Source organism: Ambystoma mexicanum, chromosome 5q (genome assembly GCF_040938575.1).
Source record: "Ambystoma mexicanum isolate Mex_15411 chromosome 5q, UKY_AmexF1_1, whole genome shotgun sequence".
Classification (NCBI taxonomy): Eukaryota; Metazoa; Chordata; class Amphibia; order Caudata; family Ambystomatidae; genus Ambystoma; species Ambystoma mexicanum.
The window spans coordinates 884,428,314-884,450,250 of NC_090933.1; the positions used below are offsets into that span (position 1 = coordinate 884,428,314).

The 21,937-nt window shown below is 46.2% G+C and overlaps 1 protein-coding gene across 1 annotated transcript in view; it reads left to right on the forward strand.

Moving 5' to 3' along the window:
- The window catches only part of LOC138497739 (neural-cadherin-like), a 609,504-nt gene extending 591,682 nt beyond the window's left edge, over positions 1-17,822 (forward strand). Inside the window, exon 33 of the mRNA XM_069621376.1 lies at positions 10,364-17,822. Coding sequence (XP_069477477.1) covers positions 10,364-10,777 — 414 coding nt within the window. The 3' untranslated portion in view covers positions 10,778-17,822. The remainder of the gene's footprint in view (positions 1-10,363) is intronic.
- The last annotated feature ends 4,115 nt before the right edge of the window (positions 17,823-21,937 follow it).

The following is a 21,937-nucleotide window of genomic DNA, read 5'->3' on the forward strand; positions in this document are numbered from 1 at the left end:
GAATTGTTGAAAACCGTCTGAACTTTTGGTTGGTCGATTGCTTTGCCTTTGGTAGCCAGTATCCTGATTTTTGAATGGAGGGCTTCCTGCAAGGCTAATTCTTTTTTGGAACTGTCCAATGTTATACCCAGGTATTTGAAGCTTTGAACCTTTTCAATCTCCGACGATTGATAGTACCATTTAGTTCTGTCTGATTTCTTTGCTGTTCTTTCAAGAATTACTATTTTAGTTTTTTCCTTATTTACTTCCAGGTTGTTAGTTGTTGCATATGACAGAAGGTTGTCGAGCTGACGTTGTAATCCTACTGGCGTCTGGTCAATTAAAATTAGGTCGTCAGCGTAGAGGAGTCTGCTTATTCTTTGTTGTCCTAACTTCGGAGGAGAATATCTTACTGATGCTTCTGATGGCTGATAGTCTCCAATGTAGGCCAAGAAGATTGAAGGGGCCAACGGGCACCCTTGTTAGACTCCTCTATTGGTCACGATGGTAGATGACAGAGAGCCTTTGCAGTTTAATCGGGCTCTAACTGTAGTGTTTGTATGGAGGGCTTTGATAGGTTCCAAGATTCCTTTAGGGCAGGACCAAGCTTCAAGTTTGTTCCATAAGAGTGACGTGTCAACTCTGTCGAAAGCTTGAGTAAAGTCTATGAAAGCCATGTATAGCCTAGGACCTCCTTCCATCATTCTACTTTTGAGGACACTTAACGTAAGGATATTGGCAGTGGTTCCCATGCTTTTCTTGAACCCCGATTGGAAGTGGTCATTGCACGGGGCATCGTTGGTCCAAGTTTGGAATCTTCTCAGCAATAGTGAGCCATAGACCTTTCCAATTGGATCAAGCAAAGCAATTGGTCGATAGTTTGAAGGGTTGTTGGGGTCTCCTTTTTTGTAGAAAGGAATTATGGTGCCAGACGTCCATGAGACAGGTAACGAATTAGAGTCTGCACATCTTGCGAAGACTTGGCTGATAAATATTGACCAGGCAATGGGGTGGGCTTTTAAATCGATGTTAGTGATACCCTCCGGGCCCGGTGCTCTGGAATTTTTCAGTGAGGTTATTAGCTCATAAATGTCTTCTTGGTCATCTAGTTTTTCCCAGACGGTGGAGTTTTCTGTGGGATTTGATGTTTGGCTGCCGAAAGGGAGCTTGAAGGTTTCCTCAATGTACTTTCTCCAGGACCTTTCACTGATTGTGTTTTGGATACTACTAGTCTTGTTCGATGATGTGGAGTTTAGTAGTGACCAAAATTCTCTCGGATTCTTTGTGCAGATGGACTTGATAATTTCTTCTGAATCTTGTTGGTATACGTTCAGTCGATGAGCTCTTAACCATGCACGATATGTGGTTTTTGGTTCTCGGCTGGCCATTTCCGCTTGGTCACTGTTTAGCTTTTCTGCGATTCTCAGTGCTTTTCGATAGGTCCGTCGTTTATCGACTAGCATCGTATCGTAGGTGTGTCTTTTAGGCTAAAGGGTAAGCGCGTCTTTAGACAGGGCTTTTTATACGCTGTTAGCAGAGGGTGATAGTCGGTCGTGTTGGTCTGGTCTTCAGTTTTGATCTTTTTGTAGTTGGTAATCAGATCGTTAATATCTTTCGCCGAAGGTCAGAGTCTGTTTCCTTGCATATTCCGTTCTAGCTGGTAGTCCAGTTTCTCCTCAGGGTCGTTAGTGCTCTTCCAAGTAGTGGTTAAGAGGTTATGGTCACTTGCCTTGGTTTGAATTACCTCGAAGGATGTAATCAGGTCCAAGAATGATCTCGAGGTGAAAATGTGGTAGATTGTAGATTTAATCGTCCCGTTTGACCAAGTCAGTGACCGATCCAGATTGGGAAAAACTATATCAAGGTTTTGCAACTTTCTTGAGTTCATTAACATAAGCCACTGCACTCCCCTGTGGTCTGCTGGAGTGAAGTTTCTTTTAGGCTTTTGCAGGACAGCTGTTGAGTTTAGGTCCCCACATATTAGTATGTTTGATACTTGGTGGATCACCAGGATTTCATCAATAGCTATTTCGAGTTCCTTCAAAAAGATTGAGGGTTCGATTTTTGCCGGATTCCAGTAAGCATTTAGAATGGCCATTGCCATATCTTGTGTTTTCTGGTCAAGTTCCGATTTATGAGTCCATGTTAGGAGGACCGTTAAAAAAGACTGGTTTGCCGTTAGTACTTTGTCTAGCTTTAATCCGTGGCCAATACGGATTGCCGTTAGGAATCCCAATGATGGACGCCCCTTTGTGCTCTTTTTCGCCGGTGCCAAAATGGTTTTGTACCAGTCAGTGTAGGTGTTTTCATGAGCCATGTTTCTTGTAAGCATAGAATGTCAAAATCACCTAGGTTAACGTCTCCTGTGACTGTTAAGTGCTGGAAGCCCCTGTTGTTCCAGAAACCAAGTCTTATGTTGCACGTTGCAGGTTTACAAGTCTCTCTGTTGGCAAAGAGTTGAGGCTTGGATTGCTATTTGGTTTTTTTGGCTGTAAGGGCTTTAGGCAGCCAGGCCCAAAGGCACGAGACAGACAGAGTTTTCGGTCTAGTCTTTTCTTCAGAAGGAACAGTTAAAACCTCTTGTCTGATAGTTTTTTCCAAGACAAGAGGGGTTGTGATGTTTTTGCTCGTCCGTTGAGTAGTAGGCTTGTTTGCTCTTACGTCAGAAAATTGATTCCGGTTTGATTGCGTCCTTAAATTTGGGTGGGGCGACTCAAGTTTCTGGTCATGGTTTTGTAGTCTTGGAGAAGAATTTGAATGTCGATAGACATTTTTCTGAGACCACATCTCTGTTTCTCTCATGTGGCTCTTGTGGGTTCTAGCTTCCATGTTTGCTTGATGGGACAGTAGACGCTCTGGGGTTATTGAGGCTCGTGTCTCAGTTTGTGGGGTTTGTCTGCTTTCTTTCGGCTCCGTGAGATTGTATCCTAGTCTAAGCAATTTGTTTGCCTCTTCTCTTAGCAACTCTTGGGCCGTTTTAGATGAGATATACAAGTAAGTTAACGCTCTGCCATTCTTGTGGCTAGAGTCGACTATCTTTAGGACTTCAGTTGTTAATACCGTCAGTTTAGGAACATAGTGGAGCAAGGTTAACACAGAGCTTCTGTTTAGGAACACGTCATCATGATTTCCTTCGATTTGTTCTAACTTAAATCGCCGCCACCACTCCGGTATTGGTTTAGGGGCTTTGTGATATTTTTCTGTTTGAGAGCGATGTCGATACTCAGAGGTAGACGTTTTTCGAGAACGAGAGTTAGTTGGCGATCTCCTTATCTCTTTATCTCGATTGAAGCTTTCTCTGTAGCTTTTAGACCTATGTCTAACCGGTGAAGCTCTCTCCCCTAAGTTTACCTGAGTTGGGGATCGAGAAGACCTTTTTCGTTGAAGTTCGCTGCAGTTTGCCAGAATCTTTTTTCATTTTCCCTCCTTCTTTTTCAGCGATACCTAGTAGTAATGTGCTTTTGCGACGCTCTTCTAGTGTCAGGAAAGGGGAGGTTTGGACCAAATTGTTGTCAGCTGTGCTCCGAGGTGGACTGTCCGGGAAGGAAACAAATGTCACTTTTCGTTCCGGGGAAGATCGTGTCTTACTTGCGGGACCTTGTAGGACTATTTCTTCTAGGTGCTGACTAATGTTCATAAGGCTCTTGTGTCCCATGAAGTCGTCTGTTGATTTCAGTGATTGAAGTTCTTTGTTTTGCTCTCCAAATGTTTTTATCCGTTTATCTGGGTAAATTGAAGACAAACATTCTTTTGGAGGTTGAACTTCGGTTATTTTTCTTTTAAGACTGATTGGCACAGTTGGGGGATTTGTGGGTTTAAGGGCCCTCTTTCCAGCAGTTGTCACTCTTTCTGGTTGAGGGACCTTTTTTGTAAAGACCTGGACGGGCTGGTCCGTGTTTTCAGGATGTAAGCAAATGGACTCGTCTACAATTAGTAGCACTTCCGTGTTCCCACTATTTCCTCCCCCTATTGCGGACCTTTTGGTTGATGATGTGTCCATTTGCCTTAAAGGGTCTGTCGGCTCACTTGGTGTAGTTAAGTCAATGGCTGGAGTTGTTTGCTCAGCCTTGTCTTTCATGGTTTTGGCCGAGGGCCGCCCATCATCTTGGAAGCCAGATATCTCACCTAGATTCTGTGTTAAGGAATTATGGTGGGGTTGGTCTTTAGTCTGTCTTTGGCAGTCCTCCTGTGCCATTACATAGCCTTCTAGATAAATCAGCTTTGTATGTATCATTGCTTGAAGTGTCATATGATCCTTTAAAGTGTCATTCATGGATTCATAAAGTTTTGTAAAGGGAGCTAGTGCTATTGTGATAGCCGACATGATGGAAAGGATGTCCAGTTTTTTCGATGGAGTCTCGTTTACAGATGGTGAACCATGGTTATTCGACTTCCTGGGTGTAAGCCGTGGTGGGTGAGCGGCACTCGATGTTCTTTGCTGATGATTGTTTACAGAGTTATCCAAGGAAAAACCTCTGTGCGGGGCTCGCTGGAAAGGAGAGGATGGACTCTCTTCAGCTCTGCCCCGTCCGTAGCTGCCAGGTCCACTGATGGTTAAGTCCGGTTGAGACGTGGTATCTGGCTCAGAGGTAAGAACATTTTTCCCCCTTGATGTAACTCCAGAGTTATCTTTTCCTAGTGAGTTATGTGGTTCCATATCTAAGCTGGATGGCATAGTCCTAGTAGCCTTCACAGGTGGTCCGTCCTCTATGGTCGTTGAGGCGGCATCTTTTGGTATGGGCTCTGCCGAGGTTGTTAGAGGCACCCCATCAGGGTGGATTTCTTCGTCTTCTAGCTGCTCTTGAACGTGGCCTGGACTTTGGAGTGGCTGGGCCGGTGGTTCCACAGTTGCCTCTAGGATCTCGTCTCTCCATCACCGCTGCACAGGGAGTCATTTTTGCTCAGAGGGGCCTATGGCTCGTTGGTCCCCAAGCAGTTTGTCTCTTGGGGGAGTTGAACATGGCTAATAGGGCGGGGGGCGTTAATGGTGGATTAAACGTTGCTTGGGGGTCCAGCCTTCTGTATTTAGACATCAGTGGACAGTCCTGGATTGCTTCCAGGACTTCCATGACTGTTAATTCAGCTCCACGGGGCACACGATGGACGTTGTTGCAATTAAAAAATCTCATTAGCGAGGGCTGAAAAGCTGTTTGTTTTTTAGCTTTTCCCCTCTTCGTAGTCAGGGGCACGTCACCTCTGCCAGTTATTTTGCTAAGGGTCTGTTTATCAGAGAGACAGGCTTTCTTTTGCAGTTCTTTTGTCCCACGGCGGCAGTTTTTCCTATTCTGTGGAGCAGAGAGGGAGAGTCTTTGTCTTTTCCTTGGGTTTGAATTTTCAGCGGGACCATTGAAATTATAACTAATTCAGCCGAAGGTAGCTGTTGGTCAACTGCGTCGGCTTCTTGATTCGCTTCTCCACATGGGGGCTCCAGTGCCGTGTCCTGTGGGGGCGTTGGAGGCTCCTCTGGATGTTGCTTCGTCTGAGAGTCTCCTATGCTGCAATGGACGAGGGCTTGGACCAAAATGAGGGAGCCGGGAGTGGCTTCCCCCGGCCCCGACCCCATTTCTCCAATTCCAGTCGCCTGAGTCAGCCGAGCATGGCCTCCGACGTCCTCACCGGGCGTACTGCTTGCGGCTTCCTCCGGACTTGTGAGCGCTCTAGGCGCTCTGAACGGCAACCCTGGAGCCTCTCCACTGGGCAACGCCGACCCGATCACCCTTCTGAGAGTACCAGGTAGGCAGGCCATGGGGGGAGACTTCTCGGGGTTCGCCAGGATTGTCAACGGAGTTCCAGTGCTTTCTGGTCTCACGGGTCCCTTCACGGGGTCTTTCTGGGCTTCGACCACTTGCTAAGGAGCTGAAAGGTGGAGGTTGTGTGGAGCTTCTGCTTTTGTGTCCTTCATGGACTGACATAGTTTGTGTTTGGTTGTTTTTCCTTTTTATCCTCTAGGCTTTTCACTGCGGCACGCCTTTGATCATAAAGGGGCTCCAAAGGCATCTCTCCGTCAGACTCCAACTGAGGACGTGAGCTGCGCAGCCTGCGCCTCTCCTCGTTCGGAGGGGAGTTAACGGCGAAGGCAGTCCTCGCAGCCTCGACTGCCATGACTGCAGGACTGCCACTCGCCACCACTCCGCGACTGTAGTGTTTCTTGTAGGTAGATTGGGAATCACTCCTCCTCCAACAGTAAAGGGCAGCGAAGACAGACTCTGCACACTAGAGTAACCTGCAGGACTGCCACTCGCCGCCTCTCCACCATATTAGGGTCCAAAAGCTTTGTTAAAATCTCCACCCAAAAAAACATTTGGAGTTTTCAAATCTTTTATTATTTGAGCCACACGCCTAAAGAACGAGCCATCATCTACAGAGGTGCATAAATATTAGATAATGTCATAACTTGTCCCTGAATATTTACTAGTAGAGTGATTATTGTACCTTCTTTGTCAGAACATTCTTTCGGTATTTTTACCGGCGCATTCTTGCGTATTAGAACCACAACACCTCCTAACCTTGAATTAAACGAAGAAGCATACACTTTCCCAACCCACTCTTTTCTCAGGTTGGCTAATTCATCCTGCAACAAATGCGTCTCCTGCAGGAAGCAAATATCTGCTTTCATATCATCCAAGTAGTTAAAAAAAAAATCTTTTTTAGTTGATTATTGATTCCATTTACATTCCAGGTCACCCCACACATTTCTTTCCCAGTTTTCCCCAACATTTTCCCACTCATTCACACACTTTCCTGAGATTCCACCAGTCTCTGTAATAAAAACTAATTAAAAAAAACAAAACCTACCCTCTTAAGAAAATGCTGGCTATTCACTCCAGCTTCCACCTGTTATACAACCTTAACATTCTAAAGGATACTATACTCCAGGCTCCTCTCCTAATTATTGAACTCAAACATTATTAGAAATAGGTAAACTCCTTATAGCTCTCCCCAAAATTGTTAAACTAAAACGTATTACACTCATTAAGCCTCCTAGATAATATAGTCCATATATACATAACACTAACCTATCTCTCTCAACTATCATAGGAAAACAAAGCACACACTCCGATACTAGCAATGTGAACCCTATTAACATAAATCTAGAAAATAAATCACCCTTTAGAATAACTCGGATCATCAGAAGACCTTAACATCTTAACCGTGACATAGAGTTGGCCATAATTGACCAAGATAGGCAGACAGGTCCACATTACTTAAGCAGTTTTTAAATTCCATAAAGTCATTTAGGCCATAACACAGCAAATACTATGGTATCTTGAGTGCTCATCACTGTTCGTTAGTATCCTCCTGAATGCTGGTCTGACATATGAACAGGCATAAATGAATCTCCATGCCATTATATTATACTCCCCCATCCATGATATCCTAGTGGGCCCATTTTAGAAATTATAGTTGTGGTAATCACAGATCAACTCATTTTATGATCTCCCTTAAATACTTAGTTGAACATTTCATAAATTGTAAACCTATGTAATTCAAGGCCAAAACACTCAAGAAAATTCCAAGTTCAACCATAAGTTTTGTTCTTAATATAGCAATTAATATTAATATTTCCTCGTCAGGTGAATCATAATAAGATATTCTTTTTCAAATGGTGGCAATTAATTATAATTGAATCTAAGCGCCATTTTAATTGGCAACATCATGTCAGTACAATAACCTCTCATAATCAATACAGTATAGCAGGACAGCTTGACAACCCCTGGATGTGAAACTCAAAGGTTAATAATTTGAGCATGCATCTAACCTTTAAAACTGTCAGCCCAGTATATCAGAACTATTTAGGATGATAGCGGGTATTAACTGAAGGTCACCATTATAAATCTGTGAACCCAATGGCCAGATCACTATCAAGAATATATGGGTTCAAACTCCTACCCATATGTAACATTATTAAAGACTAGCAACATAGAATTCTCATTTTCATAACCACTCATCTAATATTTTAAGGATGCATGTAGAGCATAGTATCTAAATTTTATGTAACTCACTGGGTTGCCAATCCGTCCTGAGTGGAAATGAGCACATATCATGTTGATAGACACATTTAAATAGGAACTACTTAACCCTGCCATAGGGCACATAGACAACCCGTTCCCTACAGTCGTATGAAGGGACACTGACTAGTTAGGAGACTTCGTTGAAATATAACTCAACATTCTTCTATATGAAAACAGAGCAATGAGATCAACCCTCAAGCAGAGATACGTGCAGCATCATGGGCAAACAGGATGCCATACATATTACACGGACGTCAGCTTAACCTTCCTGATTTGAGGTTAATGCCATAGTTTCATTTTATGGAAAAACCTTTAGCAAGCTGTATTGCCATATTCCATTATAAGCAATGAAAATGTTTTGTTAACTATCTTTGCTGCTTAGAGAATAAGGAATGAAGCAAGAAAATGTGTCTCAACTTTTTAAGTGTTGTTAAGGTTGGGGCATAGTCACGGTTCCTTTTTTTCATTCCATAAGCAGCCGAAGTGAAGCAAAATGAAGATCTTTTTTTTTCACTCTGTAAATCTGAACATTTGTGGTATCTATACCAAATATTTTGCCAACTGCAACTCTACCTACAATAGCCTGGTACCACCTGAGAAAAATGAATTGCAAAGCACTGAGGCCGAAAAACAATGTTTTTTTAATCAAATTTTCAAGAGCTTTTTGCAAATTCTTTCAAAGAAATTTATGAGGATTGGGGTATAAATTGCAGTGGGGGATATGAGGAGTGCCCCCCCCGTATTTAAATACAAACAATCTGCAAAAATAAAAGTTGGGAAATTAGATTAAAAAATAATTTGTTGGTTTTTTTCGTTATTATAACATAGATCGCAGGAGCGCTAAAGAGCATTTGTTCTATGCATCAGCATTTCAGAGTTGGGAACCGCCCATGTCATAGAGCCTAGGGTATCGATCCTATGCAGAGTGGAGGAGGGGGGCAATAGGGTTTGTGTGTATTGCCACTCTGGTACCTTAAGAAGAGCTGTCTACGGCTTGGGTACCCTGGTTTAGGAAGGTAATTTGGGATTCCCTGGAAAGCGTTGAGCATTCGAGAATCTTCGGGTGCTCCCCATCCGCGCTGCTCCAGTGAAACTGGTTAACAGCTGTTGTGGATTTTCTGCCCATCTTTGCAGTGTTTTATTTCCTGACAGGTCGCCTGTCAGTAAATAGCGCATGTGTCAATCACGCAAGAAGTGGGATGGCGGAAAAATACGAAAGTTAAAGTGGGGGTGTGGCTGACGTCAGGGGAGGGGTAAATATTAGGTTTTCTATGCCCGGGTGTCAGAGACAGGGGAAGGGGGCAGAGTCATGGGAAGGAAAGGAGCTGACCTGACAGGAAACCAAATGTTGCAAAGGTGTCCCTGGCTTAAGTTAGGGGAGAATGGTGATGGAGGAGGCTGGGCAGAGAATGGGGGGTGTGTGGATGTCCCTTGCATTAAAGGAGAGTCAGAGGGGTAACGGGTGTAAGAATGGTGTTTTCCTGAAACATCAAAACAGGGCCTGTAAAACTGGGCATCAGCAAAACCGGCCTGCCGAAAAATCATCATAGACCCAATTTTCACACTGGGCTATATGGTCAGCACTGAGGATCTGAAGCTGGGGTATGAGGCCAGCTGCTTCAGTACAAGGGAGGTGCAGCTCTAGTGGCACTAGGTAACAGGAGAGCTCCAGTGAAAGCACGCATGTAAGAAAACACTCCACAAAGTGTATGCACTTTCCTTCTTGTTTTCTTTTTTTAATAAAATCAAAGAGGTGGAACTCAGGTCCTGTTAGTTCCTGCTCACTTCAACCTCTGGGTAAGGCGAGGGAGAAGTAAATACATCATCAGCTAAGTTTCCTTTAAAAACAAAATGCATCAGTACTTAGGTTTTTCACTTGTGAGTTTTGGGGGCAATAAGAGATTGGTAGCTGGCCATCCCAGTGGGTAATGGTACCAATATGCCTCACCTGGACCCTTATCTTGGGCACCAGGCTATTACTGCCTTGGATGGTCCCCTTACCAAGATCGTAATGCTGAAATTGAGATCCCTCATCCAATAATGTATTTATGGCATAGTGCAAACCTGCTGGCTCTACCTTTTTAGAACCAATAGTTTAAGAATTGAGCAGCCCACGCGACTAGGTTGGACATCTGCAGAGGGCTCTAGCGAATGGTTCATTAGAACAGCCATCATTCACTACCTCACAATGTGCCATTTAAGATCACGCATCCCATTTCTATGCGCCATTTAAGATCACACATCCTGTTTCAAGTCGGAAACTGATGGTCTTGACATGACTATTTCTTTAGGGAGCAAAGACATTTTATTGTAATATTTGTTTTGATTTATCATTTCAGAACATAACATTTGTTTTGATTTTACTGTTTCAGAATGCTTACGACATGCATGAACTGAAGAGACCGCTCCGGACTGTGATCCCCCAAACTCCCATGGTAGCCAAAGAGCCACATCAGAAGATGCAAATATGTCCCAAGAAGCTTATGTATTCTACGCTCACAAAAAGCCCACAGCAGAAAGGACCAAGTGTCTCTCTACTTGGGGCCCCAGACTTCAGAGAATATGTGTCCCAAATCATCTGGGAAGCAGACAATGACCCGAAAAACTCTCCAACGGACCTCCTGCATGTCTACTGCTTGGAAGGCCACGGATCTCTGGCGGGAAGCCTGAGTTCATTGGCCTCGAGCAATGTGGACGAAGACTTGAACTATGATTACCTCAAAGAGTGGGGCTCCAAGTTTGACAAGCTCAAAGAACTTTATGAAGTCACAGATGACCGTGCATGAGCAGACGCATGTCCAGCCGCTGCTCGTTTATGGAACATTGCAACATTATTTTGTGAAGGAACCGGCCTGTGATCCGCAAGACATTCTAGTTTGTGTCCATAGCAAGGCGCGAGTCACTAAAGAGCTCTATAGTTGGAAGTCAATGCTGCCAGCACAGAACGCATGGCCGTATGGTTGCACGGTAAAGGCAAAATACAGTGATATTGTGGCCACCCTACCTACTGTACACTGTTACAGAAGTACTTTTCAAAATGTAAATAGTAACTTATTTATTGAAGCACTTCTCAACATTTGGTTGAGTCAGTGCGATTCGTAACTTCCTCAAGACAATCAAGTAGGACCATCTTTTTTAGTTGCTGTACAAATGTAAAGTTGGACTATAAATGGTGTTTTGCTATTTTTGATTCATACCTGGAATGTACTTTTTAAATATGTTGACCTTTATTTTTGTCTCTCAAAGAAATTGCTTTTTGTAAGAAATAACAGCATGTGATGCACATACTTTATATTGCCCAATGTGCATTGTGTGGAGTAAGGCTGAGTGACTTCACCACCAAGGAAGCGGTATACCGCATAGTGCCATGAATTGTACTTTTGCACTAGTTTTCTGGGAAATAAGAACGCCAGGAGATGGCTTCCCTATGACTATTTTAGTGTGCCTAGAGTCACATCGGGCCACTTAGTTTTTAAAATTATGCAGCAAGGTATGAAATTCACCTCAGCAATTCAACACCCTTTTGTTGGGGTGCTGCTAGTCAGAGACTCTCCTGAAATGCAGGTCTGTATTTTAAAAAAAAGTGTAATTATTGTAGAGTCATTTTCAACTGTTACCTAAATTTATACAATTTTTTACAAATAAAGGTTTCTCATCTGAGATCACTGCTGCAGTACGTCCACAGTGTGTGTACATTGTAGATGTACACGCACAGATTAGGCGCCTGACAGCAGGCATCAGCACTAGGGAGAGAAACAGTAAAGAACTGTCAGTCACGCCACTCCTGCTACATTGTTTCATTGTTGTCGCCTTCTTGTTGCATTTCGGCCTCTTCTTGCTACCCCATTCTCCCCTCGGATCCCTGCACTCGGACTCCCAGTCCTTCCCAACTCTTTGGCATCAGTGGAACCAGCCCTGTTCTTCCCCTTCTTAGATCAAGGAATCAAGGCCTGGTCTTCTTCACCTTGTATCCTGCACTTGCCTTACATCATTTAAAGTGCTTCTTTACTTAGATTTCCTCTTAGTTTTTTTAGTGCTCCGACCTACTGTTTTGCTAGATGATGTCACAGTGGTATTTGGAAGGGATTGGCCAAACCTCTTCTCTTCTGCAAAACCAAAAAGCATCAGCTAAGACCTCCTACTGACTGGTTGTGATGCCAATGATTACATACCAAACAAATGGAACAACAAGAATTAATAATGGCTGCCCAAACCCTGTCAACTGATATACAGCCATTGAAAACTGAAAACGCTTCTCTCAAGTCATAGCATCCCCTGTCACTATTTATTTGGACCCACTGCTAGGTGTAACGCTCACCTGGTATCCACGGGGACGTCACTCAGCCTGTTCTGACCTCTTACGACCTCGAACCCTTCCCTGGAGTCTACTCAACTGGAGACTGTGCCTGAAACACAGGATTGGTAGAGTTTAACTCCCTATTGTCTCTGTGTGCTTGAACCCCTTCTTCCCCGGGGTCCAACCCTTCCCTTTGATCCACAGCTCACCTTGTTTTCTTGGAAAGTGTGCTCTCCGTCCTGCCTTCAGCGCAGGGGTGCGTTGATTGATGCGGGCTCGTTGCTGGCTAGTTACTTCACTGGCAAGAGTCCGACAGGTAAGTATAATGAGTCTTTTGAACAGTTCTCTAACTTCGTTCCTTTCCTTCCTTAGATGATGGCCGGCATCCGTGGATGGCGACGTGCTGCTCAGATGAGTAGCGCTGAAGGTGAGTGAGAGCGTGATGCAACCCTTTCGTATTTGTATTGAACTGAGTTCTTTTTCTGTGTCTTTTAGGTGCCGCAACGTTTTCAGCGTGGATGCCGGTTATGAAGAAGAAATGCGGTGAGTAAGCGCGGTATGTGGTGCCTCTAGATGTTTCCACGCTAACCTGGAGTGTCTTTTCCCTCTTGCAGATGGATGAGAAGTTCCGGAGACAGAGTTCCCTCAGAGCGGCTGGGATTCAGGTAAGCGTTTGAAGCTTGTACAGTCTTTAAAAATAAGCGAAGATTTGCTGAATGCTTACTAATGCCTTTTTTCTGTTCTTTTCCCTTTTCGGACGTGTTTAACGGGTCCTGCTTTGATGCGGAATATACTAGAATATCGTCGATGTACACTAGAGCACAGACATCAATCAATTCCCGTAGGACATCGTTCATGAAGTATTGAAATGCTGCAGGCGCATTGCAAAGGCCAAAGGGCATTACTTGATATTCGTACAAGCCGTATTTGGTGCGAAAAGCGGTTTTCCATTCGTACCCCTGTTTTACGCGAACAAGGTGATATGCCCCCCTCAGGTCTAGTTTTGTGTAGATTTGGGCATCTTTGACTTGATCAAGCAATTCAGGGATCAGTGGCAGGGGGTAGCGGTTTTTTACGGTAATCTGGTTCAGTGCGCGATAGTCGATGCACGTTCTCAAGTCCCCCTCCTTTTTTCGGTACGAAGAATAGAGGACTGGCTGCTGGAGACTTCAAGGGACGGATGAACCCGTTGGCCAGGTATTGGTCAAGATAGGCCTTCAGGTGCTGGTTTTCTGGTTCTGTGAGTGCGTAAATTCGCCCACAAGGGATTTGTGCGCCAGGTATCGGGTCGATTTGGCAATCGTATGGTCTATGCGGTGGCAGGGTATTAGCCTGTCTTTGTGAAAGGCTTCTTGAAAGTCTGGGTATTCACTTGGTAGGGTGCCGATTGCCACAGTCGCAAGCGTAGATGTTCTGGTGTCTATTGGTTGTTTCTCTTGGCGATAACATGTGTGGGAGCAAGTCTCGGGAAAGGCCAATTCTTTTGCTCGCCAAGCGATTCGAGGATTGTGAGCTACCAACCATGGCATTCCCAAAATCAACCGGAACTGTGGTGCCTTAATGAGGTCGAAAACGATAGATTCTTGGTGTCCATCCTAGCGCAGACGTGTTAAAGCTGCAGTGCATTGAGATACTGGACCAGAAGCTATTTCCGTGCCGTCGACAGTGGTAACAGTGTCGGTGGTTGATTTAGGGCGTAACGGAAGCCCCATCTTTGCCGCAAGATCCTGGTCGATGTAATTCCCAACGGCTCCACTGTCAATGTACGCTCTTACTGCGTGCATCCGAGATGGTTGTTGGTGATTGATCACAGATAGTGCAAAATGGGAGGTCTGTAGTTCACTTTCTTCGCTCGACAAGTGGACCCCTACACTTGTCGGGCTGGGGAGTTTTCCGATTCCTTGATGGTATCTTCCTTGTCCGTGGCCCCTACCGTCCTCCTCGGTGGCTTCACAGGGCACTCTTTAAGGAAATGACCTGACCTTCCACAGTACAGACATAACTGCTGCTGTCTCCTTTTAATCCCTTTCCGCTTTAGTCAAGGGGGATCTCACCCCCACGATTTGCATTGGTTCTCCTGAACTTTCCATTGTGCGGGCAATATTGTCCTTTGAACGCACATACATAGGGCGAGGGTCCGGTCTGGTTCGATCTGCTCTTCGGTCCTGCAACCTATGATCCAGTTGAACAACAAGGTCAATGAATTCTGAGCAGTCTTTCGGGGGGTTCACTACTTGTGCAAGAACATCCTTGAGCTCCCCCCGCAACCCCTGATGAAATAACGTGGTTCTCTTCTCCACTGGACATTCTGCTTCAACTACGAGTCTATTGAACGTGCCTATGTATGTTATTAAGTCTTGATTGCCTTGGCGTAGGGACAGAGGTTCGTTGTCTAATGCCTGCCCATGAGTACAACGAGCGAACAGCTTTACCATCTCCTGCTGAAAGCGCCTGAAGTCATGCAGCAAAGGATCGTCTTGGGCCACAAAGGGTACAGACCAGTCCGCGGCGCTGCCACTCAGGTAGGATAGCACAAAAGCGACCCGTGATTGGTCGTTCGGAAAGGCCCCTGGTCTACAAAGGAAGTGCAGGCGGCATTGGTTCATGAACGTTGCTAACCTCTTGGATCCCCCGTAAATCGTTCAAACGGGGCCAAGGGAACTGCCCCAGGAAGGGGTATCTGAACGGGATTGGCTGATGGTGCTGGCATCGAGGGCACGCTTCCCGGCAATGGTGCATGCCTTGCTTGTGACTGGAGAAGTTGCCGGCTTAAATCATCAGTGCGTTCTTTGGCTACTATCAGCTCTCTCCTCAGGGTGTTGGTCTCCTGCCTGGCTGCATGTACTTCGGAACGTAGTTGCCCCAACATGTTGGCTAACTGGTCGGTTTCTGACGTTTCCATGACGCCCAGGTGGATTTTGATGTTAGGCTTTGTGTTCTGTAACGCTCACCTGGTATCCACGGGGACGTCACTCAGCCTGTTCTGACCTCTTACGACCTCAAACCCTTCCCTGGAGTCTACTTGACTGGAGACAGGGCCTGAAACACAGGATTGGTAGAGTTTAACTCCCTATTGTCTCTGTGTGCTTGAACCCCTTCTTCCCCGGGGTACAACCCTTCCCTTTGATCCACAGCTCACCTTGTTTTCTTGGAAAGTGTGCTCTCCATCCTGCTTTCAGCGCAGGGGCATGTTGATTGATGCGGGCTCGTTGCTGCCTAGTTACTTCACTGGCAAGAGTCCGACAGGTAAGTATAATGAGTCTTTTGAACAGTTCTCTAACTTCGTTCCTTTCCTTCCTTAGATGATGGCCGGCGTCCGTGGATGGCGACGTGCTGCTGAGATGAGTAGCGCTGAAGGTGAGTGATAGCGCGATCCGCGATGCGACCCTTTCGTATTTGTATTGAACTGAGTTCTTTTTCTGTGTCTTTTAGGTGCCGCGACGTTTTCAGCGTGGATACCGGTTATGAAGAAGAAATGCAATGAGTAAGCGCGGTATGTGGCGCCTCTAGATGTTTCCACGCTAACCTGGAGTTCCTTTTGCCTCTTGCAGATGGATGAGAAGTTCCGGAGACAGAGTTCCCCCAGAGCGGCTGGGATTCAGGTAAGCATTTGAAGCTTGTACAGTCTTTAAAAATAAGCGAAGATTTGCTGAATGCTTACTAATGCCTTTTTTCTGTTCTTTTCCCTTTTCCTTAGGAAGCGGCGTGCCGGGATGGGAATGACACCGCCGAAAATGCCCGCAGAACACAAGGAGCGATGAATGATGGGCAGAAGTGCTGCAAGGTAAGGCTGTTCCTAATGGTGTTCTTGTTCTTGCAGGAGCTGAGCGCAGAAGAAAGATGCAGGTCTACTGAAGACCGATCTGAGCACGGTGAGTGTCATGCTGCAGGTGCAGAAAACACAAAGCATGTTTCTCAGCCTGGGCGTGGCTTAAATAGTCTCTGGGTATCCCAGGTGTCTCTGGGCTGAACCACACCCAAAAGACTAGACTGCACATGCAGTTCTGCAAACCGAAATATGTGGGGGCATCCATCTTGTCCCCATCAATGCACTACAAGTCCAATCCCCAATGTTATCCTATGGGAGTGAGTGAGTCTGGTGCCACAAGCGCCAAGTCTGACTCCAAGTGGGTCTTTGGAGAGATGAGAGGCCCTTGAGGGCCATGTAGGTGATCGTGGCCTGGCTCCAGCCTGACATCTTGGAGGGCTGGGGACATGAGGGGCAGGAATCATGACACTAGGAGAGATGACCCCTATAAATTCAACAATAACCCAAAAACCCAACACAGATCAGTGAATTCCTGTACCATTCACTTTACTTTTATACCACACCAGTTCGAAACAGACCATGCCAATGTGAGCTTTTTGTTTAGCAATGTGAGCAGTAGTGATTTTTCTTGGGCAACCCCATTTTTTATTGTCAGTAGTACCTTGCTAAATAACTATCAGGCGTTTCGGATCGGCCTAAAGGGATAGCTGACTGATCAAATGTAGTCTATGCTGTCTAACAGTCCTTCTTGAGTTCCAGCAAGTAATGCTTGACATTTTGCCACATGTCGCACGATTCCAGCAGCTTCAAGAACAAAGGTCTGAAGGACGATTGCAAGAACTTGCCTGTGTTTCTTACCCGATTCATTATCTGTACCTATAACCTTAATACTGCAAGTGGATTATAAATTCCAAGAAATAATAAGACCAAAAATGCCAGTGTCTGCAGGACTCCTCATTTCAGGTTGTTGCTTCTGCTTCCATTCAACAAACCTGGACCCATGCAGGCAAGCCAACAGGAAAAGAGAGAAGTCAACTGTGCTCTTTGAGTCTCTGCGTGTACTATGAGCATAAATGCCCCTTGGTTTCAGAATGTCCTGTGGTTCCAAAGAACAAGCAGGGAAACAACCAATTCCCATCCCTAAGAGGGACCGAAGAACGGGGGCTCAACTTCAGTCCCTGTAAGCACATGGTAGCTAGCAATACTGGGCATTGGACCACCCCTTTCGTGATATAGATTGCCCCTGCTTGGGACTCCGATTTACCCCTACGGAACCAGCACTTGCAGACTCAGGGGCTGACTGGTTGTTCATGAGTGACAGCTGGTCAAGATGCCATAGTTTACCTAGAAATACTAAGCCCTTTGCACTGCCTATCAAAAACAACCGTTGACTTCTTGTCCCAATTCAGAACTGAAAGTCACACTCAATATGACGATTGTTAGACACAAGGAAGATATATGCTCATGACTTGATTAAAGTGGTCTACTTTGCTGTGAGGTTTGTCGTACATCTGTTGAACTGCCTATACCCTTTTCTTTGGTTCACAACACTTTGTATCCTATTGTTTACAGTACAAGGTCTGAGGAGGATCCCTCTTTCTTTTCCCAGTTTTCTGCACCATGGCCTCCAATATGATATGATATGACATGACATCTATAACGCGCCTATCCACAAGTGTTTCAAGGCGCGATGAAGCAAGGGAGGGGAAATGGAGGGAAGACAGAGACAGCGTTCCTAAAAGGCCAAGTGACATTGAGATTGCGCAAGTGCTGGGGAGGGGGGAAGGGGAGAAGTGCAGGGGGGAAGGTGACGGGGCAGTGCAGTACGCAGGATAACAGTAATAAATAAAGACAATAATAAGAGTGCAGCCAGGTCAAGTGCAAGTGCCGACATCAGGTGTCAAGTCCTAGTAGGGGCTGTAGGGCTACAGAAACAGCCCCCGACTGCAAGGGTTGCCAGGGGGCAGTGCCGGTGCGCAACTGGCGAGAGGAGACCTGGGCCCGAGATCAGAGTGTAGCCAGGTAACCAGTGCAGTTTCGGATTCAGCCAGGAGATCAGTAGGGGAGAGGAGGAGAGAAAGCAGAAGCAAAGAGGAAGGTCTTGAGGTGCTTCCGGAACCGGAGATGGTTCTCCTCAAGTTTCAGAGAGGTAGAGAGGCTGTTCGAGATCTACCACCAATTCGCTGCTTGGAGAAGCGACTAACCCTGAGGGAGTTGGAGGTGGATGAGCAAAGAGCTCGCAAAGGAAGATATTTAGGAAGAGAGAGTTGAAGGTATTGAGGCCCCAGGCCCCAGAAGGCTTTGCGGACAATGCAGAGGGTTTGGAACTTAATCCTCGCCGCCACTGGGAGCCAGTGCAGAGATTTCAGTCCTGGAGAGATACAATCCCTGGACTTGAGGCCAAGGACAAGTCTCGCAGTCCTGTTTTGGATGAGTTGCAGGGGGCGGAGAATAGAGGTTGGCAGATTTAGAAAGAGGCTTTTGCAGTAGTCCAGCCTAGAGAGAACCAGAGCTTTGGAGACAGTGAGCTTCTGGGGGAAGGAGAGGAAAGGAAGAATACCTCGGAGGAGGTGCAGCTGGTAGTGTGACTTCTTAGAGACGTCAGAGATGTGAGGAGAGAAGGAAAGTGTGGAGTCGAAGATGACCCTGAGGTTTTTAGCCTCACAGGTGGGAGCAGGAAGAGGGCCAAGAGAGGCCGGCCAGAGAGTGACAGGAAAGGAGGGAGCAGGTGTGCCGATGAGGAGAATCTCGGTCTTACTGGCATTAAGGCAGAGATCATTGGCGGCACACCACTCCTGGATGGCGGACAGACAGTCAGAGATGAGAGAAGGAGAAGAGGTGGGTGAAGGGAGCCTGAAAATGAGCTGAGTGTCATCCGGTGGGCGAGAAGTGCCAGGTATTGGTTGAACAGCCAGGGGGAGAGGTTAGACCCCTGGGGAACAGCACAGGTAGAGATGCAGATAGAGGAGAGGAAGGACCCAAGTTGGACCTGGGAGGCTCGATCGGAGAGGAAGGAGGTCAGCCAAGCCAGGGCCCAATCAGTGATACCCAGTTTATCACGGAAACGGTTGAGCAGGATGGCATAGTTGACAGTGTCAAAGGCAGAAGAGAGATCAAGCAAGATGAGGACACAAGGGGTGTTGGAATCGAGGTTGGAGAGCAGGTCTTCACGGATGTTCAGGAGAGCAGTTTCTGTGCTTCTGGCAGCTCTGAAGCCAGACAGATGGTCATGGAGACAACCAATAGATTCAGAGTGAAGATTAAGCTGGGAGATGGCCAGCTTTTCCAGGAGCTTGCCCAAGAAAGGAGGGATGGAGATTGGGCGACAGCCAGCCAGGAAGGGTCGGCAGAGGGTTTCTTAAGAAGAGGGTGCACAAGGGAGTGCTTCAGTGGGGAAGGGAAGACTCCAGTGGTGAAGGAGTGGTTGCAGAAATCAGCCAGAGCAGGAGCCAGGGTGTCAATGTGGTCCTTGATGGTTTTTGAGGAACAGGGGTGAACCTGTTTTGACGAGACTTTCATAGATCAGACTTGTCTAGAAACTTTGTCTGAGCAGAACAGTGGGAATGCAGAGAAGAAGGTAGGAGAGGTAGCCGAAGAAAAGCCAGAGGAAGAGCAAGGAGTAGAGGGAGAGGAAGAGAGAGAGGACAGGATGTCCAGAGTTTTTGAGCTGAAATGAGAAGCCAGGGCCGTTCAGAGGGCCTGAGTGGGGACAGGAGAGGTAGAGACTGCAGCAGGATTGGCCAGCTCCTTGCAGATTTTAAAGAGTTTGGCTAAGTTATTAGATGCTGTAGAGACGCATGCTTGGATGTGGGCTCTCTTCTTAGTGCAAAAAGAGAGCCGGTATTGCCTTTGGAGCAGACGGCAGGCCAGTTTGTCGGAGGATGTACCGGAAGCACACCATTTCCTCTCAGCCACCCTGCACTTACGTTTAAGGGTGACGAGGTCTGAATGGTACCAAGAGTTGCACTTGACTTTGTGCTTCAAGCGGATCCTCATGACAGGGGCAAGAACATCTAGAGTATCAGAAATAGCAGAATGGAGCATGGAAAAGGCTGTGTCAGGGTGTGAGTCAGCCAAGGGGGGAAGAGGTGGTGAGAAAGTGGCGGCGAAAGCCTCAACTGATACACGCTTCATGGGTCAAATAACCGAGAAGGTAGGTGGCAGTGCTGGTATTGGTTTGGCCTGAGGGGTAGAGAGGGTGCGATGGGAGGAAAGGAGAAGGTGATCACTCCAGGAGAGAGAAGTGGTGAGAGGGATCAAAAGGGAAAGGTCTGAAGAGATCAGAATATCCAGAATGTGCCCTGCAGAGTGAGTCGGGCTGGAAGGGAGAGTAGAGAGTGAGAGTGAGTCGCAAAGGTCACGAAAGAGTCCAGTAGAGGGGCAGGAAGCATCCAGGTGGATGTTGAAGTCTCCAAGACGGAGGAGTTGAGTCGTTGAGACCAGGAGGGGAGAGGAGAGGTCCTCCCACTCAGAGAGGAAGGAGGAGATCTGACCAGGTGGCCTATAGATAGTAGCCACAGTAAGGGAATGGCCAGGAGAGAGAGAGAGCCTGCAGACGAGGCATTCGAAAGAGGAGTAGCCCTGCGTAGGAATGACAGAGGCAGAAATCCACTCATGGATGATCAGGGCTACACCCCCCTCCCCCCGGAACGGTTGGATCTGGGCATGGAGAGGATATTGTAGGCATCAGGCAGGAGAGTGTCGAAGCTTGTGACATAGCTGGCCGTGAACCATGTCTCGGTGAGACCGAGGACATCGAGGTCAAGATATCCATAAAATACCCCTTAAAATTCAGTAATACCCAAAGGTTTGTCTGGACCCTGAAGAAAAGGAACTGCCACACCATCACAACTACAATTGCACCACAAATCTGGTGGCTTCCTTAACTGTATATTGTAAAAAAATAAAAACATTAAAAAAAAACTACACTAAACAGAGCCTAATACCAGAGAATTAAGACCTTGGGCCTAATTCACAGAAGTGTTTTATAATGGCGAAACACCATTGGGAAACGTTCTGTGAATCACAAACTAACAACTCTAACCAACTCTAACCAACCCCATCCCCCTAATGCTGTCACTCTTATGAATTCTTAACCAAACCGTAACAGAAAATGGTTGATGCAGATGTCCCCAGGAAACTATGTTGCATCAGGGTGTTAAACCCCTTGTCCCCTTGTACATAGAACTAAACAACAATAAGTGCATGAGCCGGTCACTCTTACAAATTGCTGGCATAAAATTCAGAGGAAAGAAGAACTCTTCACCCTCCAAGCCTCACGCAGTATGTACCAGTTTATCGTCATCTAACCCAAAAGTGCATACTATCCATCAACTATCTCTGCAGCCACCAACAAGAAGATCTCTTAACAGCAGTCAAGCATTGCTCAATCCCACAGCCCTACCCAGTAATCTGAGTCTGCAGAAAGTTGCAACACTATTTACAGTTTTTTCACCAACAAGATGTATTGAACAGCAGATCAATACCACAAAATCGGTTATCCCCCACCCCCTGGTCTCTAACCAATGGCACAAGCCTGAACTGCCTTTAATACCTCACCTCAAAGGATCTTGCTTACACTCCTGCATCATTTAAACCAACCATATACAAATATGTCACCCTACCTGCTGCCATCGAAAGCAAATCAAGGGTACTTCCCACACCGCTCCTCAAAAAAGTAAATGTCTCACTCAAGCAAGTCATCTTCACAAATACCCTACAAACAAGACTAATGCACCCCCTTCTCAAAAACCAACCTTGGACCACACAATTCTGTGAACTACCGACCGATCGTTCACCTCCCATACACTGGGAAAACCATTGAGAAGGCAGTTGCAACCCAAATCCATGATCGGATTAGCCAACAAGGCCTGCTCCATG